At 38.3% G+C, this 26,032-nt stretch overlaps 1 protein-coding gene across 3 annotated transcripts in view; it reads left to right on the forward strand.

The window, feature by feature from the left end:
- Nucleotides 1-26,032, forward strand: part of PDSS2 (decaprenyl diphosphate synthase subunit 2) — a 120,141-nt gene that overhangs the window by 45,379 nt on the left and 48,730 nt on the right. For 2 of the 3 annotated variants that reach the window (XM_056343776.1, XM_056343774.1), the window contains exon 2: nt 7,103-7,234. The exons of the other annotated variant lie outside the window; for it this stretch is intronic. In XM_056343776.1, the coding sequence (XP_056199751.1) occupies nt 7,103-7,234 (132 nt within the window). The remainder of the gene's footprint in view (nt 1-7,102; nt 7,235-26,032) is intronic. 3 annotated transcript variants of the gene reach the window in all.

Genomic DNA, 26,032 nt, shown 5'->3' on the forward strand with positions numbered 1-26,032 from the left:
CTCTGCGATACCTGAATACCTAAATTTCATTCAAGCTGTATTTGAAGTGTACATGGAGTGATCTTTAGTCACTCTCCCCAGCTGAGTTAGGTGTCTGAGACTTCGTAAATGCAAGAAACATTACCTGGATCTAGAAAGTTCTTTGCATCCTGAAAAATGCTGCAGCTTTTGTGCAGCTAAGCATTTTCAGGCCTGTTTTTCACTGAAGGCCTTGGCTGTGATTCATGAAGCATCCTTAAGGCTAAGGCCAGCCAAGCAGGAGCACAGATACCATACATCGTCTGTCAGTTACTCAGTGACTGTACCTATAGAGGTGCAGCTGTGAACCCCTGATTTTCAGGCAAGTACTTTCTCACTGGGCTGCAATCATTCTTCTTTTGCACATGGTTAAGTTACCATCTTGGCTTAGTCTTAACTGTCCAAGTGTCACACCATGTGGTGACTGAAGTTATTCAAAAGTTGCTTTTTATCATAAGGGAAGGCCACACTACTTCTAAACTGCCTTTCTTACTACTTCTTTGGCTTTGTATGAAGAGCCAGTGCAAAGGCAGGCCTCTGTCATCTTCACACCGGAGTCCTTTTTGACTGTGAAATGTTGTGTTTCTTTGTGACTGGCTTCACAAAGATAGTGAGTTAAGGCTCCTTGTTTGCTCTCCAGCGGGCAGAGCAGGAGTGCTGTTAAGAAGTCCCCTGTAGCCTGCCCTAAGAGCACCTTTCTGTGAAGTGCGATGGGAACATCAATTCCCCCGAGGCTGGCCTGACTCATTGCACAGGTGTGCTCTTACTGGCTTAACCTTTTAACTACTAGACACTTACATAATAGTAATGAACCCCGTCCCCATCACAACCGTTTTTCAGATAATGAAATTCCCCCAACCCCAGAACTTATTTTCTGTATGCAAAGAGATGCTTAGTTGTCTGAGGCCAGGAATAAGTTTCTGAAATGCAGGTTTTCTTGTCTGCAGCCTCTAGCGGGCTTTTAAGTCGAGATGGCTTGTGGGTTTCAGAGAATCCTTCCTTCTGTCGTTTCTTGTCAGCTGGATATTCTGTTTGAATCCCATTTTTTAATTCTGTTCTTCCCATGTGATGTAAGTGTGTCTTCCCCAGCCCCTGCTGAACCATGCTCAAAAAACGTGCCATGACAAGGCTGATCCCCCTTTACAGGTCTGGCTATGCATGTTGGAACGGACCAGGGGTTTTAATGTGTTTTGAAGGTGTATTGTGCAGAAGGTTATTTAATATGTATTTGAAACTTGAGTAACAGGTGAAAGTAAGTTGCTATAGACAGCTGTTAGCATATACCAAATACGTAAAACTGAATGCTCTGAGTATGTAAATGTATGCATATTTGACTGTGATCATATGGTCATGTGGTGAATCCTATGGTTCATGTAAGTGCATATGTAATACAGTGGTTTGACAACTGTTTTAAAAATGAGTATGTCAGAGAGTTTTCTCTTATTTACTTCTGACAAGTCATTAATAAAGCAAATTGGATAAAAGCCCTGAGGCTGGTAGAACTCCTGCATTTCTAATAAGGAAGCTGACAATCTTGCCAAATAGCTCCATGCCTTACCTCTAGTGCTAGATATAGAATTGTCAGTTATAATTAGTTTTGAAAAAGAGGGTTTTGGTGGTTTTGGGTTTTTTTTCAGATGTACCTGCAGCAGTAACCATGAATGCATCCTGATAACCCTTCTTTGTTGAGAAAAATAGATGTTACTTTCCTGAGATGTTACAGATTTAAAACTGTGTTTATATTATCACATCTGGGACTGTCAGTTTGAGTAGAGAGGTTTCTTTTTCAGAACAGTTTGTATTTCAGCCTAAAACTAGCCTGTGTTTTCAGTGACATTATCTTAGGCTTATAAATCTTCTTCATCAACATAATTGATTTTGGTTGTGTTACAGACTTTCCCAGCTGCTTTTTATTAGAGCTACGTGAACAGGTGATTTTTTTCCCCTCCTATTTGACATCTGAAGTGGAAAGGTAGAGGAATGGCTGACCACCACCCTGTATTTCTCCTTGTTTTCCTTCCCCTAGTAGCTAAACAGCTTGTGTATGACCTGAAACAAAATGGTTGATCTTGTCAGTGGGACACTTCAATAAAATGCATGGAAAGGATGGGCAAAATTGCCAGAGGTGGTGAGAAGGACAGTTCATTTCAGCCCCTACCAGCAGGCCAGTGGCAAATGCACACACCTGGGCAACGGTGGAGAGTCTCCCACTGGCCTGCTGGGTTAACTGGTGGAAGGGCTACAAATCCCACAGCTCTTGTTTGCTTGGATCATGAGCAGAACATCTGGGAAATAAACATTTGGCTAAACATTTACCATCCCTTTTTGACCCTTCCAAAATACCTTATCACATCTGTTTTGATGGGAAATTTGTTCTGTATTCTTAGTGGTTAATTTTGAACTAGCATTGCTACCCATAAGTGTGCTGTCTTCTGCTACACCTACTTGCAGAGTCAGTTGACTTCATAGTTGCCTGAGCTTTCCCCCACACAGACACTTCCATGAAATTTCCCCCATGTCCATCTCTTTCTCACAGTAACTTCTATTTGCCGTGTTTCCTCTCTGTTCTTTAATTTCAGAGTTTAATGAAAAAATGTGGTAAGAACGTTAGCTGGTTTTTCTCTCATGCAAATAATTTAAATCTTTGCAGTATTTAAATAAGATTGCTCAAAAATATGAATGGTGCTTGCAATAAATAGTTGATCTTTTTTTAATGCAAGTGTAAATTACTGATGGAGTTAAACCTGACAGTTATTGGAGGTTAATATTTTAACTGCCGAGTCTACTGAAATGGCTGCACATGTGGAGAAACACACAAAGCATTAAGTGAAATGCTCATGTTTGCTTGATTTATTCTCTGCAGCAGACGGACTCTGGTAGTAGGAGGTGTAATTTGCAGCACATTAGCTATTAGCCAGTGTCATTGCTTGAGTGGGTGGTGTGAGTCTCTTGTGCCTGTACAGCGTCATACTGCGCATGTGTCAGAGCCAGACACTTCCACTCAGTGCTGCAAGATGAGTTCTTTGTGAACACTGTTCTCTGTTTAAAACTGTGAATCTGCTAGTTTTGAAATGGGTTATTCTGTCACATGGATAATATTTAGCGTAAATGCCTAGCCCCCCTGGCTTTTTTTTCTCCCCACCCCCCAGGTCCTTAATGTTTTGCAAAACTGAATTGTAGAACCATTTGACTTTCCTACCTTGTTGGTGTGCAGTCCCCTGGAGATGAAATATGTAATTTGCAAGATAACCAGCCTGTAACTTGGAGCAAGAAAATTGTGCTAATGTTTCTTTTTTAGGTACCCTATGCATGTACTTGTGGTGTTCAGCAGAGGTTTTCCAAAAGTCTCAGCTTGATGCATCTTTTTTTGTGTGCACAATTTCACTTGGGTTGCTTTGGTTCACTTTTTTCCCCAGAGGCACCTGTCTCCTGCCACATACCCATCAAGACTAATTGCACCATCTGGAAGACTTTTGTGTAGCTGTTACTTGTGCAGAGTATCTCTTGGGAGCTTAATTCAGAATGTGAATGTGACCCCTGAAGCCATGTCAAGTAGCTGCAGTAGTTTCCAGTGTCTAAAGGATGATCACCGTGGGCTTTATTTGTTTCAAGTCTAATTCGGTTTGCTTTAGTGTGGATATGTTACATGTCAGTAACACAACTTCAGTCATGTTTTGAATGGAATTTGACTACTGGATTTGTAATTCATAGAAAATGCTGTCTAAAATTACATCCAAACCATATGTAACATATAGGCTATATGATTAGGTGTAGAAATGGCAGACATGTTGCTCCTTATTATTACACTATTTTAGTATGTCCTGTTCTTCCCTCACCCCCCAGCTGCACTTCTCATTGATAGCTTTCTGTTAAGAATGCAAGGCATTCGTCGCTAACAGTGTTGCAAGCACTCTGAACAGCTCTGGACACTTCTTTTTGTTATTGCTATGAAACTGTTCAGGTATTTTCAGCACAGGTAATTTTCTTCATCTGTTCCTCACCTAGTCTGAATCAGGTGAAAGTACTGTAGTGCTTCACTTCTAGCGGTGTCTGTTTAGGCAGTGGCTTATTTGAAGGCTGGTGCTTTATAATTGTGTGGTGAACACATTTCCTCTGTACTTCTGTAATATCTTGTCCCTTGGCAAGCTGCAGAGCACTGAGTATGCAAAACCAAAGTGTTCTGATTGTTAAAAGTATCACCATAATTGCTATATTTTGGTTTAAAAAAGAAAAAGTGTTATTAATTTCTCATGGGATCCTGCATTTAATAAGACACTCTGATTTTTACCAGCATACATACGTGGGGAAAAAAGCAATTTTTTCCTAAACCCACTTTTTTTTCAAAAATGGAGTTGTAAATAGTGTTGAGGAAATATATTTAGTGGAATCATCTGTGTAACTTGTGAGTAATGTGGTCAACTGAAGTTCAAGCCAGAGAAGTACTTAAACCACCACAAACAATTATGGATTCTGTATACAGGATGTATACACACTATATATTATTCATCATATGTATTTTCTGTTTTTTCCTGGGTAGTTTAATGTTCATTGTGGCTCTGACTTTGGAAATCTATATTGTTTTAAGTGTTTAACTGTCTTGGCTGCATTCTGTTAACTGTATATTGGAACATGGGAAGAAAAGAATTATTTATTTGTGTGCTTGAGAATAAAGGTATGCAAGTTATGAATTCACAGAATGCTGAAGGCAAGCAACTGTCCCCTCCTTAAAACCCCTCACTACATGTACCCAGTACCTAAAGTGAAGGTGCACGTTGCAGGACCACAGCGTGTGCTCTTGGGGAGAGATCTGAGCTGTCCAAGCTTTCATGGGTTTGAGCGGTTGGGAAGCACTGGGGGACTGATCTAAAAAAGAAATAATTTCTGCTCCGGGAAGTTATATAGTATGTTCCTTTCACCATTTTTTAATGCTGTTTTAGTCAGAGTTATGTTGCTGTGTTGGGGTTTTTTTGGTGTTTGGTTCTTTTTAAAGGCTCTTTGAGGGTGGTGAGAGCTGGTGGCTCTACGGCATGGTTTATCCTTGGGAAGTTATGTTTGAATCTCGTGCTAAAATCTGTGCTGAATGTCTTCCACTAAAATATTGATTACCCGTGTTCTCCTAATTTTCAGAAACATTTTAATTGGTTTATTTTAAGATAGCTAGCAAGGTAATGTGTTAATTGCTATTTGCACGTTACTGCTCTGTTAAGATAGACGTAACATTTAATTGCATTATTGCAGATTAAGATTGGTGGGTAGCGCTTGCTTTTGGGTAAATTTCAGCTTTGGCTGTAAATGATTGGTATCCACTTGGTTCTTAAAAACTCAGCTTAGTTGAACCAAACTCTGTAACTGTCTGAACTCGGCAGAAGTTGATACCTTGTGTAACACCAACATGTCGCTATGTGTGTGGGGGTTAGTGCTGCTGGGCTCCCACAGCACACCTAGCTTGTAATAGGTGGACCAGCCTGTTAGTCTGCCAGTGAAGCAAATGAGATGTGGGCAGATTATAAAGGCACAGAACAAGAAGTCATGGGCTCGTTTGGCTAATTAGACCTCACCAGAGCTAAAAAATGTTGTGGGTTGTGGTAGAAAGCCATACTGGCCTCCTGTTATGTTAGTTGATAGTGGTATTTGTAGGATGTAGCTGCACTGAGTGTGAGCTCAGGGCTTCTCTGGAGGGAGAAGTGCTAGCCTGGAATCAGTGTGGGTGTGAAGATCAAGCCCAGTAGCTGTCCGGCACCAGCTACCTGGATGGACCCGCTCATTCTCCTAGAGCATGCATGCAGTTTAGGCCATTTCCCCATCACTGTAGAACAGGCTGTAAAAACTCAGGAAAAGAAGTCAAAATTTTATTTTTAGTAACACAGGAACTTTCACACAGAAGGGTGCAATTTAAGTTATGATTTTTTTATTTTGATGTGTCTGTGTAAATGAAATAGTATACTAAAGATATTCTTGCATTGTGAAGTGCTGTAAATGTAATGAAAAAAAAATCCAAATGAAACTTTAGGTTGCATCCACTGTTCTCTTTATTCAAACATACTTCCAAGATCAACATCTTGCATTTTAATTCAGATCTTTTAAAGACAGTTCTGTTTTGATTTCCTTTGGTTATTAGGGCTAAAATTATACTCTGTAATAAAATGAGTTGAAGTGCTTGGTAATCTGTGATGTAGTTCTTCATATGATTTATTTAACAAATATTTAGGTGATGTAAATATGGGCTCTTATTTATTTAATAGCATCTGGAATGTATTATCCTTTCCTCTAGCTATTTAGCCTTATTGATGTATATAGGAACGAGAAAGCAGCTTGACAAGGACAGGACAAATACAAATGGAGACATTGCAGTCAGAAAGGAAAGCTAAGCTTGCTTTAAAATGAGTTAATTTCTGAGATAGTGTATCTAAGTGTCATTTAGAATTGCTTTCAACAGCTGTGTTTTTGGGGGCAGTTTCTTTCTGACCCCAAATTTAAAGGTGCAGCATTTCAAATGTTTCTTTTGTTTAAGACAGCCTTCATTTATCTCTAACTTTTATTTTGCATCTTTCATCAGTTTCTGTAAAGTCTATTGCTAATATACTTAGACATGTTGTATGTATTGTGCAGTCTGTCATAACCACTCTGATCTAAACAGTTTTCTTTCAGGAGGTTATAGATTTTGGTTGTACCTTTCCTCCTTTCCCTTTCTTCTCTTGAAGTATGAGACTTCTTTTGTCTTTTTTTTGTACTTCAAACAACAAACTGAAAGCTCTTATGTTCCTGTTACAGTAGATCGCTTTGAATTATTCTGAAATACTCCTTACATGACATGAAATGCAGGACATACACTGCTCCTTGGAAATAAACAAGATTTAATCCTGAATACTTGCTTTTCTTTGCAATAGTAGTATTTCATTGTGTCAGGTAAAGGATGACAAAAGATCATGATTAATAATTGCAGCTTATTTCCATGCAAATGTGAGTATTAAAGAGTTGATGAAATGATGGCAGCCTGAGGTCTGAGTCTTTCTTTCCACTTTAGTATGACCAGTGAAAATGGATAGTGAAAACATGCTTTTTCTTCCCCCTTTCTTTTTTGCAGGGGTTTTGTGTACGACAGCCGAAATAATTTACAAATGCGAGGTTTGGTCGTGTTGCTTATTTCCAAAGCTGCTGGACCCAGCACGGCAGAACTGTCTTTCCAGCACAACATGGTCAGTGGAATTTATTCCAGGTATGTAGTAACTTTCTTTAGCAAGATACACCAAGTTATATTTGATAGGCAACTTATGGTTGTATAAAAGCATCTTAAGTGGTCTGCTCAGCTGTTAAGGAAAATCAGTACTTACCTAATCACAAAACTTTGTTCCTCAGGATTATTAAAAGCTTTCCACGATAAAAACCATTTCTTACACTCTTTGTATAGCTCTTATAATATCTACATTGATATCTTAATGGTGGCTTTTGGGCACAACCAAATTAAAAACATTTGGATCAGGGTGGTTATTTGAAAGGTTATGTTAAGAGGTACTCAGAACCAAAAAAAGTAAAGATGCTTGAAAATACTTTTAATAGAGTATTTTTGGTTTTGAGTTATTCAGGTGTTACTGAGGTACACCTACTTAATAGAAATTTCAGAGTCAGATTACCAGTCTTCTGGAATACCAGTTGGTTTCACTGAGCACATAAGCTTTGCTATAGCCCCTTTGAAGGATATTTCCCATGAAATAGCAGTGTAGAATAAAGCTTTTTACCTCCCATGTGTCACAACAGAATTACTGATCCTACTGTTAAGGTTCCTCGGGCTCTCACTGAGATAATTCAGTTTCATCGAGTTCCTAAATATTTTTGAAGTATTCAAACCAAATGACGTAATACTAGTAACAACAGTAATCAAAAATAGTGGTTGGTCTCCTTTATTCAAGTGAATATTCTCCTAATATTCAAGTTAACTGTTCCTTTGAAGTAATAAGTGAGATCTGATTGAAAAATTTTAAAGTTTGAATTTTTTAAATCCTTTTGAAAAACAGTGAGTGTTGCTTGGTTAAGGGAACAGACTTGTATTTTCAGTTAATCATGTTTCTGAACACTGTGATGTATTAAATGAACGTGTGCAAACTTAGTGACATGCCTGTATCCTGATTTGTTTTAGAAGTGCAGAGGCAGCATTGTAAAATTGAAAAGACCAAACAAAGATGTTAAAATATATGTAGTATCTTAAAATAACAGAGAAGAAAAATATGTGTAAATGGGTACAGACAGAAATAACAGTAAGGAAGAAAAAAGACAGGGCTATAAAAGAGGTTTGTTATGGAGGCCGGTGTTATCCTTTCAGCTGTTTAATTCCATTCTTGTTTTGTTTTGTCCTTGATGTCCCCTTAGGCTTGTAAAAATTTTTATATTTATATGCAAATGATTCTGTATGAAAGCATAATTTTACTTAGTTAATTATGGTGCAAGAGGTATTTTAGTTTTTGTAAATGATTGTAAAAGTTTACCTTAAGTATGCCCCATAAAAGGAGAGAAAAAGCATTATTTTTTGATAACTTAAGTTCTTGACTATGATGATTCTGACCATGGAGGTAACGTTTGAGCGTTTAAAGCTGCTGTTGGGAAGGTGACTAGTGGAAGTACTCATTAAGGAGCAAATAAGACCTTGAATTAATAATGAGCCATTTGGTGTAAATGGACATCATTGGAACTATGCCAGTTCAACCAGCTGAAAATCTAGCCTAATAATCTAAGTTTGAGCAAGTCAATAGCCATTATATCTAGTTCAGAGTTACAGAGGTACTCCAAATGTGAAGCAGTTTTGAATACGCCCACACAGGTTCCCTTAAGGTTCATTATTATCTGCAAAAGTGATAACTATGGAGTTGTTAATTCAAATGGGTTTTCAATGACACTTGACACAATGAGTCTATAGCATGTTGTAAATATGAGCAAACTAGTGCACGCTAGGAGAATGCCGATGCGTTGTTTCATTTTGTGCCTATAGTGGCGAGTTCTTGCCCTCCGTTGAAGTCACTGTGGGCTCTGCCTTTGGACTCCTTTCTTTATTTAAGGTACTTTTCCAAATACACTCTCAAATGTGGGTCTAATTTCTAATTTTGAATTCTCCACTGTGTAAAGCTAAGAGAACAGGCAACTTGTAAAATTGTGATCTTACAGGGCTTTTGTGATTGTTTTATGTATTACAAATAGTGTTTTACGAACTACTTGTGAATACGAACAAAAGGACATAGTTTGCTATTAGTATGTCTTTGTCTGCTATCTTGGTTACAATGTAATTATATATGGTGTCTATATTAATCATACTTATTGAAGGTAAAGTATATCCCTCAGTAATATGAAGTGAAGAAATACACTTAATCCTTTATTGTTCATATATGTCTCCAGCTTTGGAAAGTATTTTAGGAAATAGATTCTTACAGATTTTCAGCTCAGCTGTAAACTATACAGCTCTTTTTGTTGCCATGCCATATAATTATTTCATCTTTATATATAATATTTTGCTGGAAATATTATTTCTGGCACTGTAATGAGCATCTTCATTGCCTGATACTTACGTGCTGTGAACGTTATATTGTGGACTATTAGCTGGGATATGGCTCACTTGATTTTATGGTACTTAGTAGTGATTAATTAATTGCATTCCTGAAATCTGAGCATGAGCTAAGTTGTTCCAGTACTTGTCAGCAATTGCACCAGCCCAGTCTTTCTTTTCCGACTGTTTGTATTGGAACCAGCTCTTGTGCTCTCTTTAAATATTCAGTCCCACAGTGGATAGCCAGGTTACATCAGCCCTCTGTATCTGGTACAATACAATCTGTGACCAGGAAGATGTAACAGTGTGATAATTATTTAAATTAGAAAACCACAAAAAATATGATGAACTTTTTCATCCTGGAATCTGGCATATTCTGCATGACCTCTTCTCCCTATTTCATATTCTTGAATCACAATATAAGCATGCAGTGTAATAGCTATAATTAAAACAGAAAGATACTGAAAGCTGAATTTTTATAGCAAAAAAAAAATAATTTTAGCCTATTCTCCTGTTCTCTAGATATGTCAATTCGTGGGACAATTGACCTAAATGTATAAAAATAGATTAGCTAGCTGCTTAGCTGGCGTCTGTTTTTTGCTGGTACACAATGGAACAAAACTGATGGCTGCTACCAGAGAGCAATCTTTCCAGAATAGTGAGGATTACAATTTAGGTAGTTACAGCAGCAGGGCTAGTGTAGTTATATGGTGCTGCCTCTGGCCGGCATTGCCTCCAGCTTTAGCACTTCATAATTTGCAGGAGATGTGATCTGCCTGTGTTAAGCTGGGAGTGTGGGGATCATTGTTTGTGAGTATATCACAGTAAATGCAGGTTGCCTACAAGCCATGCTGAAGATAAGGGGGGGAAGTGTTATAAAAGCCTGCTTGGCATGCTTTAACTCTGTACAGCCGCCTCCCTATCATGTTGCCAGCAACCTGACTTTATTCCTATTGGCGGGGAAGAGAAACTGGCTTTACTTCCAACTCAACACCAGTGATCCCAAAAGAGGATAAAGAGGAGAAGTAACAGCATGATAAACAGCTCTATTTCAGCTGCTGGACAGATTTCCTAAAGTTGAAACTTTCTGCTGGTCTCAGCCTTTAGGAAAATATTTTCTTGGCTACAGAAGCATTGCAAATGTAATGATGAAGTGCAGCGCTCACTATAGAGTATGCAAGCAGTATCGGGTAAGGGTTGATGTCATTGCCTGTACTTGAGCAAAGCATGCATCCCATATTCCCTTGATACTCCTTCCTACTCCTGTGCAGAAGAGAAAGCAGAACTCACATTTGGGTTTAGACAGAATCCAAGTAATGATAATTGATCATGCTAACAGTGTCAGAGAACACTTTAGATGTGACACAGGAGCCTAGAGCTTCATAAGAGCTTTGAGACCCTTTTCCTAACTGGGGATTATATTAGAGTCTGACATTCTTATTACCTGCTTTCAGAAGAACTCACTTGGATAATCAAGTATGCAGCTTACTGTTCTTTGCTGCTAGAACTGAGATTTTTAATGGAAGCTCCAGGATCATACGGATTCTGAACACATAGAGCTTTATGCTTTATAGTTGGAGCTAGATTCTTAAAGTTAAAGATACCAAGACTGACTTGGGGCCTCTCACTAAATGCCCAAAGAGGTATCTTCTGTTCATGTCTAGCACTGCCAGACACAACTGGCTGGGGACTGAGGAATCTCCTTGGCTTTGTATTGAGTAAGGAATTCCTGACATAGCCTCTATATTGCAGCTTAAAATGCAAGTGACACCAAAGAACAAACTTACACCATCTCTTCAGGCCTCAGTATTCTTGGCTGTAATACAAGAAATTACTTTTTTTTTTTTTTGCCATTAGTGCCAGTTTCAAAAATACCTTCTAGTACTGACATCCATTGAGTCAGATTTGCAGATTTCCTTGGATGCTTGTCAGAAGTTTAAAAAAAAATATCCTTTTTTTTTTTTTTTTTTTAGTCAAATCTGCCTGTGCACACACACTGGTGACTCCTATGGTCGTTGACAAGCAAAGACCTTTTTATTCTACCAAATGCAGCAAGCATGGGTCAGTGTGTGTGTAGAGTGGAATATAGGAAGTACTATTTCATATCTGTACTAAAACATGGTAAATCCAGCAAATAGATTGCTGGGCTGGTACTAGCAATACTGGGCTCTGTCCCTGCCTCTTCTGCCTCAGAATGATGCAGCTGGTCTTTAAAGCTGCAGGAATTCATCTCATCCAAGATGAACATGCTTTCCTTCAAGAAGGTGGTACTCACTGGATAAACTCTTCTCTCAATCAGAATTCTTCATGGTGCTTGGAAGGGTGGTGGTAATACTGTGATCATGTGATCATGACAGTGATCATGAACATACGCTGCTTTTCCTTAATGTTCTAGTGATGATTTTGGACCCAACATTGATACTACTTTCAGCAAAAGCCCAGTTTAAGAGGAAGTTAGCAGCAGATGTCAACTCCTTGCTGTGGTGATGGGTTTTTTGCTCATTGGATTCCAGTAGTAATTCTTACTAAGTGTCCTGGGTACCCTCTTTTGGAGACATACACAAACACACACACATCACACGGTCTGATTTCATATGCTCTTCAACATTATGGCTGTGCCAAAGTCATCTTGTTCTCACCTTCTGTAAAGGAACATAGATTCGCACCTTAAATGTCTCCAAGAAATACTGGACCTTAACCAGAGGGCTCATTCATCCAATGGTTGCTTTTCCTCTGGAAGTTTCTTTGGTTGCAAAGAGGTTGGGAGGTGGTAGGTGTCATTCTAAGGCCCTTAAGGACAGAGGGCCATACTGCTCTGTTCCTTTGCAGTTCCATCTAGCTTAGTCCCAGCTTTTATTTGCTAGATATGAAAACAAAGCATTGCCTTAACTTAATAATTTCCTTCCCCTGGATTCCAGAGAGCTTTAAACTATTTTCAGAGAAAGTTCAACCTTCCATTACTGTCCTTTCAGGGTAAACCAGATGCTGCTTTGATAGTACATCTAGGTTCACAGGATAATTCAAGTTGGAAGGGATCTCAGGAGGTCTGTAGACCAATCTCCTGATCAAAGCAGTGAGCAGTGAGATCAGACTTATCTAGCTTTCTTCATGAAGGTCAGGTATTTCGAGAACATAGTCTTCTCCACAAGGTGATAATCAAAATGTGTTTTAAACAGATGAGTGAACTTTCTACCCCCTGCCTGTAGCCTCATGCTCTGTGTTTAATGCTGTAGTTGGTGTGCATTCATGAATGTGTAGCTCACAAGGGGCTGCACTGATGTTGGCATAATCTAGCCTGTTACATGTCCCTCAGGTAATTTGAGAGCTGAAATATCCAAAGAACTTTCCATCCCAAGATTTTCAGAATTAGTAACATTGGCTGTGTCAAGGCCTACTATGAGAGCACAAGCGTAAAGTTCTTGTCTGTCTTGGGGATATGCCACCAAAAGTTGCTGTGTATTAGCAGAGACACTAGGAATCTCTTCCATTTCTCATAGGTGACAGCTCGCCATCTGCAGCTCTATCTGTTCCTTCTCCAAAACCCATGCCATGGCAGGCATAACAGAGGTGATGCTGTGCTTGTTAGAGCAGTCTTTAATTGCTGTATGCATGAAGGGCAATCAGGCTGCCCCCAGGGAATTGGAAGCTGTGTGAATAATGTTGCTTGGATAACTTCAGTCCGTAAAGGTAAATACGGACTAGCGTATTCAAAAGTGTAGAGGTTTTATACTGATTATAGCATGCTCTTGAGACTTGCATTCTGCACAAATCTAAACAAATGGACATTGGTTTATTGACTTCTGCATGTGCCCTGGATTGCTGTGGAACTGGCGTTTTATGGTTGAGAGGGATCTGAAATGGCAATAATCTGTTTAGTCTAATAGTGTATGAGGTGTACGCACGCAGTGTCTGGAAACTGAGAAAATGTAAAAGGTGTTCCACTTTGAGTGATGAACAGAATACATGCTCCATGAGGATGTGTACCTTGGGCTCTGCATTCCCTGAGAGCTCCAATTATTGGCAAGTAGCTTCTGTTCTGTCCTTCTGAATGCAACCGAACAGCTGAGAGCTGATAATGCTGCTCTTGACTTAGAAGACTGTCACATCTCCAATTGGAGTAGGTGACTACAATGGCAAAGGGCTAACTTCTGCTTTAGGAGCAGGTAAATGTTTACTCTGACAAAGGAGGTCTTTTACTGTAAGCTGTATCTTCACTTGCTCAGCTCACCCTTGAAAGCTTTACCAGCATATTCTTTCTACTGTAGACAAGCTTAAAGGTGTTTGTAATTTTTAAGAATTGTTTAAATGCTTTCGAACTGAAACGTGCCTCCACATAAATCTATATCTGATTAATTAATAGTTCTATGCAAAGAAATCAGATAGTCTTCCTTTATAAAGAAGAAAGGAAAATGCAAATCCATTACAAAGTCTCTTGGCTAATAAGCCATGGGAAACATGAGTAAATTTTGGTGAAGATAAGATTAATTGTATTGTTACAGTCTAAGTGACACTTAAAGGTTGCCTTGATGTGTTTGCTACTAAATTTTATAAAAGCCTCCTTTCTACTTTGCATGGTGTAGGTTTATCTGGGGACAAATTCTGTTTGCGAGTTATTGTAAAAGACAAAACTCAGATAACAAAAATCAAAGAATGACCATACAAATTATTATTCTGGTACCTACATAAATAAAAAGAGCATGAGTGTGTAACTTTTCACCTCCTCTTCAGACCTCACCTTTCTTTCAGTTTCTGTACTCTGACCTGTGTAGCGTATTAACTTGGGGGATTGGATTTGACTATTTTGTAACTTCATATTTTGAAGTAAATAAATGATGCCTAACTCTGTCGTGGACTCCTGTCATATGAAGAGTACTTCCATGTTTGCAAGAAGTTGGTTTTTTCCTCCATTACTACTTGTCTCAGTTTACTAGTAATAGAAAACAAAATTAATTTACCCTGACCTGGTGCAATGCAGGGGGAGTGGATGTGAACCAGAGTCTGGGAGACTTCATGCTGCATTGCATCTGTCCACATCAAAGATGTAAATCCTAACAGAATGTGTTTAAACAAAACAAAAAGCAAGAAATCAGAAAAATGTAGTAAGACCAATAGTGTCTGTAGGAACTCAAAACTCAAAGAAGGCAGGGGTTGGTTTTTTTCGTTTGCCTGTGTAAGTATTCAAACTGGAAGTTTTAGTGCAGAATAGCTGTTACACTTTAAATTCATACTGGCTTATTGCACACAAGCCGTGGGTCTCAGCTGCAGATATTGCAGAGATTAATCTTATTAATGGAACTGCTAATTGGTGTTTGACTTCTAATTATAGTAACAATAGGCCATAATAATCAATCCTCACCTTTACTGGGGCACATTAGGACTCTTTATCATAAAAATGATTTCCTTTGGGACTTACTGTTCTTATTCCTATATTCTGGAAGGCTGGCTTTGAATGAAGGTGCAGTATCCCAACTAGCATGTACTTTGGAAGCTTAGCTAATTAACTGGTAGAGAAAATGCATGGTCCTAAAATATTCAATATCTAAGTACATTAAGAAGTGCAATGCTCTTGACAAAATTATTTGTTTGAAAGATAATGGGAAAAGTAGGTCAAAATGAGCAGTCGTGTCTGTTATAACCTTTAAGAAATGTATAGTTTTGTTTCCCAGTCCTTGGTAGCTTTCCCTTAGATTTCAGTGACAGGAAATCTAAGCAATTATTCTAAATTATTCTATTTAGCTTTTGCTCTCCAGGATAAATCCTATGAGATTCTTCATCTCATTTACAAGGCAAGTCTCAGGAGATGAAAAGCACATACAACTTGATTACATATTCCTATTGATCATCTTCCACCCACAACAATAAAAATCAACTCCAAATACAAATCTAACAATATTACTAATTCATTACAACCAGTACTTTTCTTCATTAACTTTTTATTGTTTTCAGCATACACAGCATGTGCAAATACAGCAATTATGTGTTGAATAAGAAAAAGTCCTCTCCTTACACTGTAGGATAAATCAAAAGGCACTGCATTAAAGCTAATCAAAGACTGTGTGGAGGTATGGACTCAAATGTTGTTCAAAATTTGTTTAGCACTAGATAGCTGAGCAAGGTAAAGTCTGTGTACATTACAAAGTTGTTCTTAAAAAAAAAAAAGGGAAGTAATTTTCAGTATCATATAAAGCACAATAGGGTTGGCTTACCTTGGAGAAACTGTAATGCTCCTTGCTGGCTGGCTGTATAGCCCACCCTTTCACTGGAGCTTCCTCCTACCACTGCTTGTGAAGTGAGTACTAGACTGCCATGATGTGCAACGTAGTGCTCAAGACCAGGGCAGCACTGATGAAATTCTGGAGTGGGTCAGGAGCAGCTGTGGGAGCAACAAAGTCCTCCCCTTTGCCCTGCTGGAAGGCCAGATGACCTGTGGGTAACAAGAACCTAGCACAGCCTTCCTGGGGCATGGCATTTCCACGCTCCAGAGCACTTTACCAGAGCTGTGGTTTTGCTGGTTTGCTGTAAAATTTTTCCCTTGCAACAGATTTCTGCTTGAGAACTTTCATATTTTCTTTAGAAAAAATAGTATTTGTGAAGAGAAATCTCCAACTGTCACCCAAGCACAATCCAGTGCTGTGATGAAAGCACACAACAGCTCTGGGGAGTGCTTGTCCCTCAGAATGATGATGTCAATATGACCAATTGCTTCACAGCAAGTTCTTAAGTAACTGTATCTATGTAATTTATTTGTCCTGCAGTCCCAAAAAATCTCCCATGCTTTCCCATCTGCTGAAGTACCAGCTGTCCTCTTCCCAGGCACAACCTATTAACTTTCCCTTGACAAGTTTTACAGTTGCAATTATACAGTTTCAATACAAATTCCTGCAATACTTGGGAAGTTGTAGCAATATGATGTTAAGTATTACAAGGCTTACTGTACCCATTAATTTATTTTCTTAATATGATTCAGTCAGTACGCTGATATGTAACTGAAGATATTACAAGATTTTTTCATCTGCTGTGGTGGAGTTGAGAACAAGGTCTTCAGGTCTTCATTATACTCCACAAGAATATGTATATAAAAATATGTACTGATCTTTGGCATATTTGGATATGTATGGAAACTATGTTGTTTCTGTGGTGGTAACAGATTGTTTTGAGGTTGAGTGTGAATAAGAGTGGGCCTGACCACTGATGAATGATGTCCTCTTAGCTCAGAAGGTATCACTTTTTGCTTAGAGCTTATGAGATTCTATAAAGACTATACAACATCCATTCTCTTCCACTTGAAATAATGGCCTCATCTGGACCCTGATTGCATTATGTGTTGAGTGAGTATTTCTTATCACTTCCCTGGTAACTGACCTTTAACTTTCAGTAGATTTTTGTGTGGAATTTGACAGCTCTCAGATGCTTCTGAAGCAAAAAAATAGTATATTAAAAAAGCAGCATATTATTGCAGGTGATACAGACAGAGCATTGTGTTGCTGGACGGACAGAGAAGCTTGGTTATTTGTAATATAATATGTTACCAATATAATATATTACCAATATAAAGGTGCACCTGTGCGTACCTGCAGACAGCAGGTAGAAGAGACAGAAGTTACCACTTACTGCAGTGCTATAGACAGGACTCTTCAAGGTAATAAATTTTATGTGGTGTGCAAAAACAGGAAGCCAGGCAAGGGAAGATTGCCTAAGAACCTTTCGTGTGGGTTTTTGTTGTTGGGTTTGCTTTCTTTTTGAAGGTGGGGAGAAAGGTTTCTAAGCTGCACTCTGGAAAAGAATGTAGAATCAAAAATTCCTTGTTTCAGAAACTGAATTTTCTTCAGGACATGACAGCTGAATTGGGAGAAATGAGTTTTTGGACTGACTCCCTTTTAAGTAGACATTGACAGTGAAATAGAAAGTGCACGCTGACATCTTTATATGGTAGGTCTTCATCTTCACAAGCACAGTGGGGTTTTTTATTTGATGCAGTGGTGGGAGGCAAATTACTAAGGAACAATAGCAAGAATTAACCTTATGGAAATGACTCGTAAAAATGAATCGGTTTTTAAAAAACATTTCCAATGGGCATGAAGTGGTATTTCAGTAGATTGGAATGGGCAGCGTTAGTCCTTGTTATGTTGCATCTTGGCTCTTAGATTAGAAGGAAAGTTGAATTGTTATTTAAGTTACGGATGGATGGATTGCGAAACTAGCAAGTCTAGATTTAGAGGTGATGGTTCCATTCTGAGTTTAAGGTACTAGAAATAAGTATGATGACAGTGATCAGTGATTTTAGAAGAGGAATAAGGAGTTGGAGAATTAGGGATAAAGATTTCAAGAATATGAATACAATGTGATATTCTAATAACGTATTTAAGAAGGGGCTTAGGCAGTCAAAAGAAATCAGAAAGATGAAGTTGTTTTTGAGGGTTTGCAGCAGTTGAAGACTTCTGATCAGCACTGTCGACGTGATTGTGAAGCATGTTCAGTGTGTGTGACGTTTTGGGAGCTTGATTGCCCAACCCTTGAAATCTATTAAAGTATTTATAGTTGCAGATTTTAATATTTCCAAAGACTTGCCATATTTGTGTAAATTTTTGTGGAAAGAGTAGATGCAGCCTGTTAAATTATACATCTGTCATTTCCAGAAAGGGAAGAAACATAAGAAAGTTTCAGATACTGGACAGTATTTCTGGTTTCTTTCTCGTAATTGTTATGTTTCACCAAAACAATGTTCTGTGGAAAGCTTACTTCAGTCTTTTACACTGAAACTTCATTCTGGCTTCTGATACCCGTGCAGCAAAACCAGTACAAAAAGTTCAGCTAAATTTATGTGCTGTTCCAGTCAGCAAATTGAATTTTAGCAAAACTACAGTAGTGTCTGCAATCAAGAAAGGATCCTATTTGTGGACTCTGGTAGGAATTCAGTAGAAATTAAGTTTGTTCTTGAAGGTGGTTTATTGGTACATAGCTCTGTCTCCACCATCACTCACTTGGGGTTAGTTGCTTGAATTGGTTGATGTCGTTTTATCCCATATTAAAATGTGTAGAATCACTGGGGTGAAAGGAGTAAAAAAATCAAAGCATGAGATTTTCAGATACCTTATAGAGCTGCTGTAAATAAGATAAAAATAGGTGGAAATGATGCCGGTGGTAAAATAGTAGGTCTTTATTTTAATCAAAAGACAATATCCCAACCTGGATATCACAAATTCTTAGTATCACACGGTACTCTATTTGCATAAAAGAGATACTAATAGTAATGATAAAATTTTGCAGACATCAACAGCACCAAATGCTTGTTACTATGCTGATATGGTCCCAGAAGCAGCAGTCATTGCCTTGCTCCAAAAGGTTTATTATCCTTTCCCTGCTGGTGATTCTGTCAACACACCTGGTGTAAGGGGCAAGGTCTCTGAGAAGTCTGCTGTCTCCCTTTAGCTATTTGTCTCATTCCTTGTACATGGCAGGCAATATCCATCTGCTGCATACTTCTGCTTTGTGAAAAGCAAAACCATTCCTATAATAAACCATTTTAATATATGTTATTAATGTCCCTATCCAGTTCTGAACATTGAAAGTTCAAGAGGGGATAGGAGAGAGAACAGGTGTGATAACCATACTTTTAATTGCTGACTACCTTAAATGCAGTTACAGCTGTTCCGAGTAGGACAGGTTTCCTTGATAGCATGAGTATCTGTGGCTGTGCAAGCAGTGAATATTTTGATATTTTTTTTCCTCTGTGGGTTGGATATTTGTTGGTATTTCAGAAAATAAAGTCAGTTTTACATAAGCGTGATAAAAAAATATATATATAAAATAAATCCCAACCCTGTCTGGTACAGTATAGTCTGGTAATTCAGATTTTATTTTTTAATGCCTTTTTCTTGTGCAGTTAGACATATGAACAATCTATTCTGTTAACAGGACTGCTCATTTATCAGGTGTTCATTCTTCACTGCATAAAGAAGGTTACCTTCTTTTCTCTCGTATAAAAAAGTTCCATGTATTCCAAGTGTCATTAGTAGCAGAGCTTTAATGTCAAGGTTACTGCACCTTAACTTTCAGCTACATTGAATACAATTATAGACAAACTCTTCAGAGAGATTTCAGAGAAACTCTTGGAGTGATAAGTCATGCTGGCAGTCTCTGCATTAGCTGACCGTACACAGGAATGGGAATTTCTGTTATGTTGGTTCTGTCTCCTGTAGTCATTGCAAATAAAATTATAGCTAGGCTTCAAAGTCTTGGAGGGCTTAGAAACAACTAATACAAGGTAAGAGAAAGTATGGTCATAAAATTAATTATTAGTAGCCTGTTTCTTCCATTTACCTGCAAGTGAGACCTTTTATTTCCCTTCATATCCTTGCAGCTGGATTTAATGCAATAAATATTTTGGTTAAATAAATAGAATAGTCAAAACAGTTTTTAAAGCATGATGTGAAACTTGTTATAGAATAGATGCATGAGACGTAATTAGAGGACACTTGCTGAGGACCTGTAGAGCAAATCTGGGTAATCTGGGATGGATGGGCATCCTGGGTGGTGCCTAGTCGTTTCATAAGCAGTCTGGCTGATACATGCTGCTGTCATAAGGGAAGGAATCTTGGTCATTTCCATAACAAAATGTGATTTTTTCCATCATCATGTTCCTTTTTGATTTCTGCTTTGGTCACAGCTCTGTCATCCAATCTACAAATTAATCTTTTTGTTCATACCTCATCTTTTGAGTTTTTTCATCAACATGCCTTATTCAGTTCTGAGTCTTACTGTCTTTCCTTGCATTGTGTGTCCTACCATCCCATTTTCCCAGAGGCGGTGCTAGAGAAGCTGTCACCAAAGGCTTTGATCACCTCCTGTCTGTTTTAGACTCCCGTTTACAATACCTGCACCTTACTTCAGTAAGCCAAAAAGACCTTTATGCTAACTTAATTTTAAACTCTTCTTTTGGCTTGCTCTTCTTTCACCCTGTCAGTGTTCAAATGTCTTATTGTTACCTTCAGGTTTTAGAAACGTAGCACTGCTGTTTGACAGAGACGGTGGTGGTTCTGTTGTTTCTAGACCACTGGTAGTTGTGCAGAGGTGGACCTGCTTGTGAACAGCTTCCTTGGAATTAGCCACTGGTCTTCCATTTCTGAATTAACATTACAGAATTTAAACTTACTCTGAATTGTCTGGAAACTTGGCCTGAAAATAACTATATAAGACTTCTGCATAATATTTGCTATGTTCTGCTTAGACCTTTAAATTAGCCTGATGCCCTTTGAGTTTTACAATGAATCAGGCACTTGCGTTTGTTTCACATTGCACGAGTTTCATATTTGTTTCATATTTGCTGATCTGCCTGCAAAAATGCCACTTTGCTGAGGTAAGTAGTTTTTTGTCAGTAATAAAATGAACTGTATAAATGGCAGGTGGTAGAATTAACTCGATGCAAAATATTGTTAATGATACAAAATTGTTTACTGTATTTAGTCATTTAGAGTACCTGTTCAGTTATCATAGATTCGCATTACCTGGAACTAATAGAATTCTTTTAAAATTTGTGAGCTTTGTTTTTAAGACTCTATTAAATAAAACATGCTTTTAATCTTTCAAACAATTGCAAAACATGGATAAGATTTGTTGGCTAGTTTAACTTCGGAAATTATTCAGGTGGGATTCTCAAACTGGATATGCAGTGTTAACGATGCTCCGTGTTCTTTAGCTACTGACTAAGCATTCACTGATGACGAAGGAAGTCCAGGTTTGGCTCCCACAAGTACTGGAAAGGATGCAAACTCCCGGTACTTCTCTGTCTGAATTTTCAGAAAAATCCTCTTCACAGAGGGGTGTAGGACACCTAGGTCAGGAATGCCTGAGATTGTAATGTTGTTTCCCTCGCAGTAACTTTGTGGAGCAGGAACTGGAGTCCAGGTGTCCCACCTTTCTTTCCTGTAATCTCCTGGAGACTAACTGACTTCAGCCATCTGGCTGAATGAATAATTCAGCATTATGTGTAAGGGCAGAATAGCTCAGCAGGAGTGGCCAAGGAAGGAGGTGTAAGGATACCATGGCCTTGTGAGCCGGGTGGCTGCCTGATGCGAGACCCAGATTTCCAAGTGATGCTCTGCATGCTTCAAGAGAGAAGCTTGGACTGAAAAGCCAGTTGTCTGCAGTCGTGTTGTCAGGTGGCATGTCCAGTGCTCAAGTACTCCCTCTCTTTCACAGATCCTTGACTTTCAAATGCTGGCTATCACTTGGAATTTGGGAGACGTGGGCACATTTTAATGGGATTAATATATCCTTGCTTGTGCTGACAAATTTTATATGCCCTGTTACATCTTTTCACCCACATACCTTCTATAAACACAAAAAGGCAGGAAAATGTCTCCAACACTCATTTTCTAGCTGGAAGTGAACATAAGCAGTTGGGTGGAAAGGTACTTTAAATCATCTTGTATGTGTTTTCTCAGAGATGGCTGCCTAGTTGTTTGAGGCAACTATTTTTCCAACCTGCTGTGAACAATGAGTTGCCTTTTGGACACTTAAATATTTCTGAGCTGTTAAAGCAGTGAACTGCAGATGAGAAAGTTCAAAGCCAGGGCTGAAAGTTCAGTTTCAAACTTCTAGTTTTAGGCCGTTTGTCACTTTGTGTCACAACCTAACTGTTGTTTTCACTTAGTATTATTAAGCAATACAAAGTTTGCTCATTTGAAATAGGCTGACTTTCTTCATGGCAAATGACAGTGAATTTCATTCTTTTTAGTGTCCTGTGTTAGATAACAGTTGAGAGAATAATAGATTCCAGGGACCTTTGATCCACCATTACTGTAAAATAAAAATACAACTTAATTTTTTTTTCCCTCTGACCGTAATGATTTTAACCTTGTGTACTAATTTGAATGGGCTTGTGGGGGCAGAGTCTTAAATGAGACACAAATGAAGGAAAAATTGCTAATGCTGCCACTGTATATCTAATGAGTGCTGTGTAATAAACCATAACCTCTTCAACATTTCTGTGGAAAATGGTGTGATTATTTTGGATGGCTGGCCCTTTGTGCATGGCTCATTACCATCTGGCATAATGTGTATTGATATAGCTTGTAATTGTCAACTCTTATTTGACGTGCTGCCTTTAATAAATGTGACTTGCATGGCCAGAACCCCCTAATGGTTATACAGAAAACTGTAATTAAAGAAAATATGTATACTTAGGTAAAATACCCACCCTTATATACATAAAATAATTTTGTAGATGGTCTCTGTTTTTCTTTATCCCCTGTTCTTTGTGGGAATACTTGTATGTATTCCCAGGTTAGTACAGCACCAAATACATTGCGTTACCAATGTGGATACCTAAATGCGTGAAGACAGACATGAATCCCTAATGTAGGTGGTTTCCTCTTGCAGAACTTGCTTAAAATGTATTTTGAAATAATTATTCTCTAGGTGCCATATGATAGAATTAATATACCTGTTGTAATAGAACAAATTCCCAGCCTGCTGGTGGCTTTGGATGCTCCTGCGCTGGGAATGGGACATAACTGTAATGGGCAAAGGAGCTCTGTTTTTGTTATTTCTCCTGAATAAGGTGGCTGAAATAAATGCATTTGGAAATCCCAATGCTGAAAGCACCTATAACTCCTTAAAAGAAAATGGACTTCTGGCCGATAGTAAGTTTTCAGATAACAGGGACCAACATTATCTGCTGCCAAAGCTAAGTTATCTTTTGTTTATTTCCTGAAAACTTTCCTTCCCTTGGCTTGATAGTTTATGAATACATGAGTAACTAAGAGACATCATTTTGATAGTCAGATCAACTTGCAATACAAAACAGGGCATAGGATTTCCTTAACGCTAATCAGCTTTAATACTTGTGCTTAAATGGGATTTCATCAGGTGTTACCTTCAATTGTGCCATTGTTGGAGAGTCCGTCGTTGCTCTTTGTAATAGATTTTGGAAAGTGCCTTCAGCTTATTCTTTTCTGGGTTTGCTTAGGTTCAAGCTTCTGAATCTTTGCTTGATAGTCTATTTTCTCCTCTTGAATTTGTTTGCTGTTGTGTAGATAACTTTCTATAAATGGCAATGACCATATCAATCTGCAGATTCAGTATCAGCCTTCTCCTTACATTAAATAGATGTAGTTTCTCACTTCATCTGTTTTCTTTGCTCTGATTGTTAGTGTGACTTTGCAACTTTTTCCTGCTTTCCCAAATTCTTCCTGAATGAAGTTTCCCAGTAATGATTTTTACTGGCATCAGAAACTTAGGGTTGACAGAAACACTGCTTTTGCTAGTATTCTTCCCTTAAATCTTCAGTGGATCCCACTAGCCTTTTTGACCACAGTGGTATCCCCTATCTTAGTGTTGTGGTTTAACCCCGGCCGGTGACTAAGCCCCATGCAACCACTCACTCACTCCCCCCACAGTGGGATGGGGAGAGGATTGGAAGAGTCAAAGTGAGAAAACTTATGGGTTGAGATAAAGACAGTTTAATAGGTAAAGCAGAAGCTGCGAACACAAGCAAAGCAAAGCAAGGAACTCATTCACCGCTTCCCATGGGCTGGCAGGTGTGCAGCCATCCCCAGGAAAGCCGGGCTCCATCACGCATAACAGTTACTTGGGAGGACAACACCGTAATGCCAGATGTCCCTCCTTCGTCCTCTTTCCCCCAACATGGCGTCATATAGTATGAAATACCCCTGTGGTCAGTTCGGGTCGGCTGTCCTGGCTGTGTCCCCTCCCAGTTCCCCGTGTCCCTCCAGCCCTTTCACTGGCAGGGCCTGAGAAACCAAAAAGCCCTTGGCTTGGTATAAACATCACCCAGCAACAACCAAACCCATCGGTGTGCTGTCACCATTGTTCTCATGCCAAATCCAAAGCACAGCACTGCCCCAGCTAGTAAGAAGAAAATCAACTCTGTCCCAGCTGAGACCAGGAGTCTTGGAGCAGGTATACCCTAAGGGATGTACCTTAGCTGATTATCTGGGATGATCTATTCCTTTACCTTCCTTCTACCCTTTTCCAAATCTTGAGTGTTTTCTTCCCGAAAGAGTCCCTGTTCATGTATGTATATGGTTTGCTTTTCTGTAATTCTAGCTGAGATCTTTTGGTTGATCTTTTTTTGCAATGTGTATTTCTACTTCAGTAAAGCATATTGAACCAGCTCAGGTGACTGTGTTGAGGATGACTCATTTTCTTTGCTGTTTATCAGCTATGTCATTCCTTTTCTGTTGCCTTCTCTCAAGTGCAAGTTCTCTGGACCTAACAACTGTAAAATCTTAACCACTGCTGTTCATGAGCATTATTATTCACTGCTGGACTACAAGATATTTGTATCTGGTTGTGTAAATATATTGCTTATAAATAAAACAGGCTTTGTAAAATCCCTTGCCTTTATGTTGTTTATGCTTATGTTTCTTCCAAACCTTATCTAATGGACCATTGCAGTTCTTAAAATTCTTCTTGGCTTTGAGGGTTTTTCAGTATATCCTTTTTTAATTACCTTTGCTCAGCTCCCTGTCAGTCTCTGTACTCCTTCATTCCTTTATCAATTTTCTTCCTTCCCTAGTTTCTTTGATTTGTATTTGTTGCTATCATTTTTTCAGTTTGTTCGAGCTAGGGAGGGAAGGAATTATAGCTGGTTTGGCTTTGTCTCAGCCATGATTTTTTGGCTTTTTGTTTTGTTTTTAGGCAGCTTAGTCTTTTTAACTGGGGAATTATGGCCTTTTGGTCATACAGAAAAATACTCTTGAGTACTTCCCGGAAGCTATTCATATTTTTCTGTTTAATTTATCTGATTCAGCTTGTTTTATCACTGAAAGTATCGCTCATGTATAATGTTTTATACATTATCTGAATATTATGTCATATGTATAAAGAATGTTTGTATACTGATTTTAATTATATTGTTTTCATATAACAAATGTATTGAGATCATGTTAACTTTTACTTAAATTTTTAGTTCTGATCTGAACATTTTATAGCAAATTAAATTTTTAACAGAGAATTCAAGTTGAATGCAACATTTCTTGAGATAGGAAATTTCCTTTTAGAAATTCAAGCTAGTGACAATACATTACATTGCCAGTATATACTATTCAGAGTATTAATTACTCTTGTGTAATATCTGCATCATTATTTAGAAAATGAAAGAAGTACATCTTTATAGAAGGAAACATCTTAGTTCTTGCTATGACTTGATGTAGTACATGATATGTTCTGCATAGCTGTTACTATAATCTGTAGTGGACACCAAGTTGTCTATTTACTAGACGTTTAAGTCTTGATAGTTGCCTTATAAAAAGACAAAATTCATTTGGAAGTTTTACTTCGTTTTGGAAAAGTGAATCTTCCCATAGAGATAACCAGTGATTTTAGAACGGGAATTATAGTATGTGATTTTAATAATGTCAGATTTTAATAAACTTGACCATATGCTTATAAATGAGTAGCTTTAACTTTTGTTACTGATATTTTAGCATCAGTGTTCAAGTAATCCAAGAGTTCTTTTTC

The sequence above is a fragment of the Falco biarmicus genome, chromosome 6, assembly GCF_023638135.1.
Source record: "Falco biarmicus isolate bFalBia1 chromosome 6, bFalBia1.pri, whole genome shotgun sequence".
Taxonomy (NCBI): domain Eukaryota; kingdom Metazoa; phylum Chordata; class Aves; order Falconiformes; family Falconidae; genus Falco; species Falco biarmicus.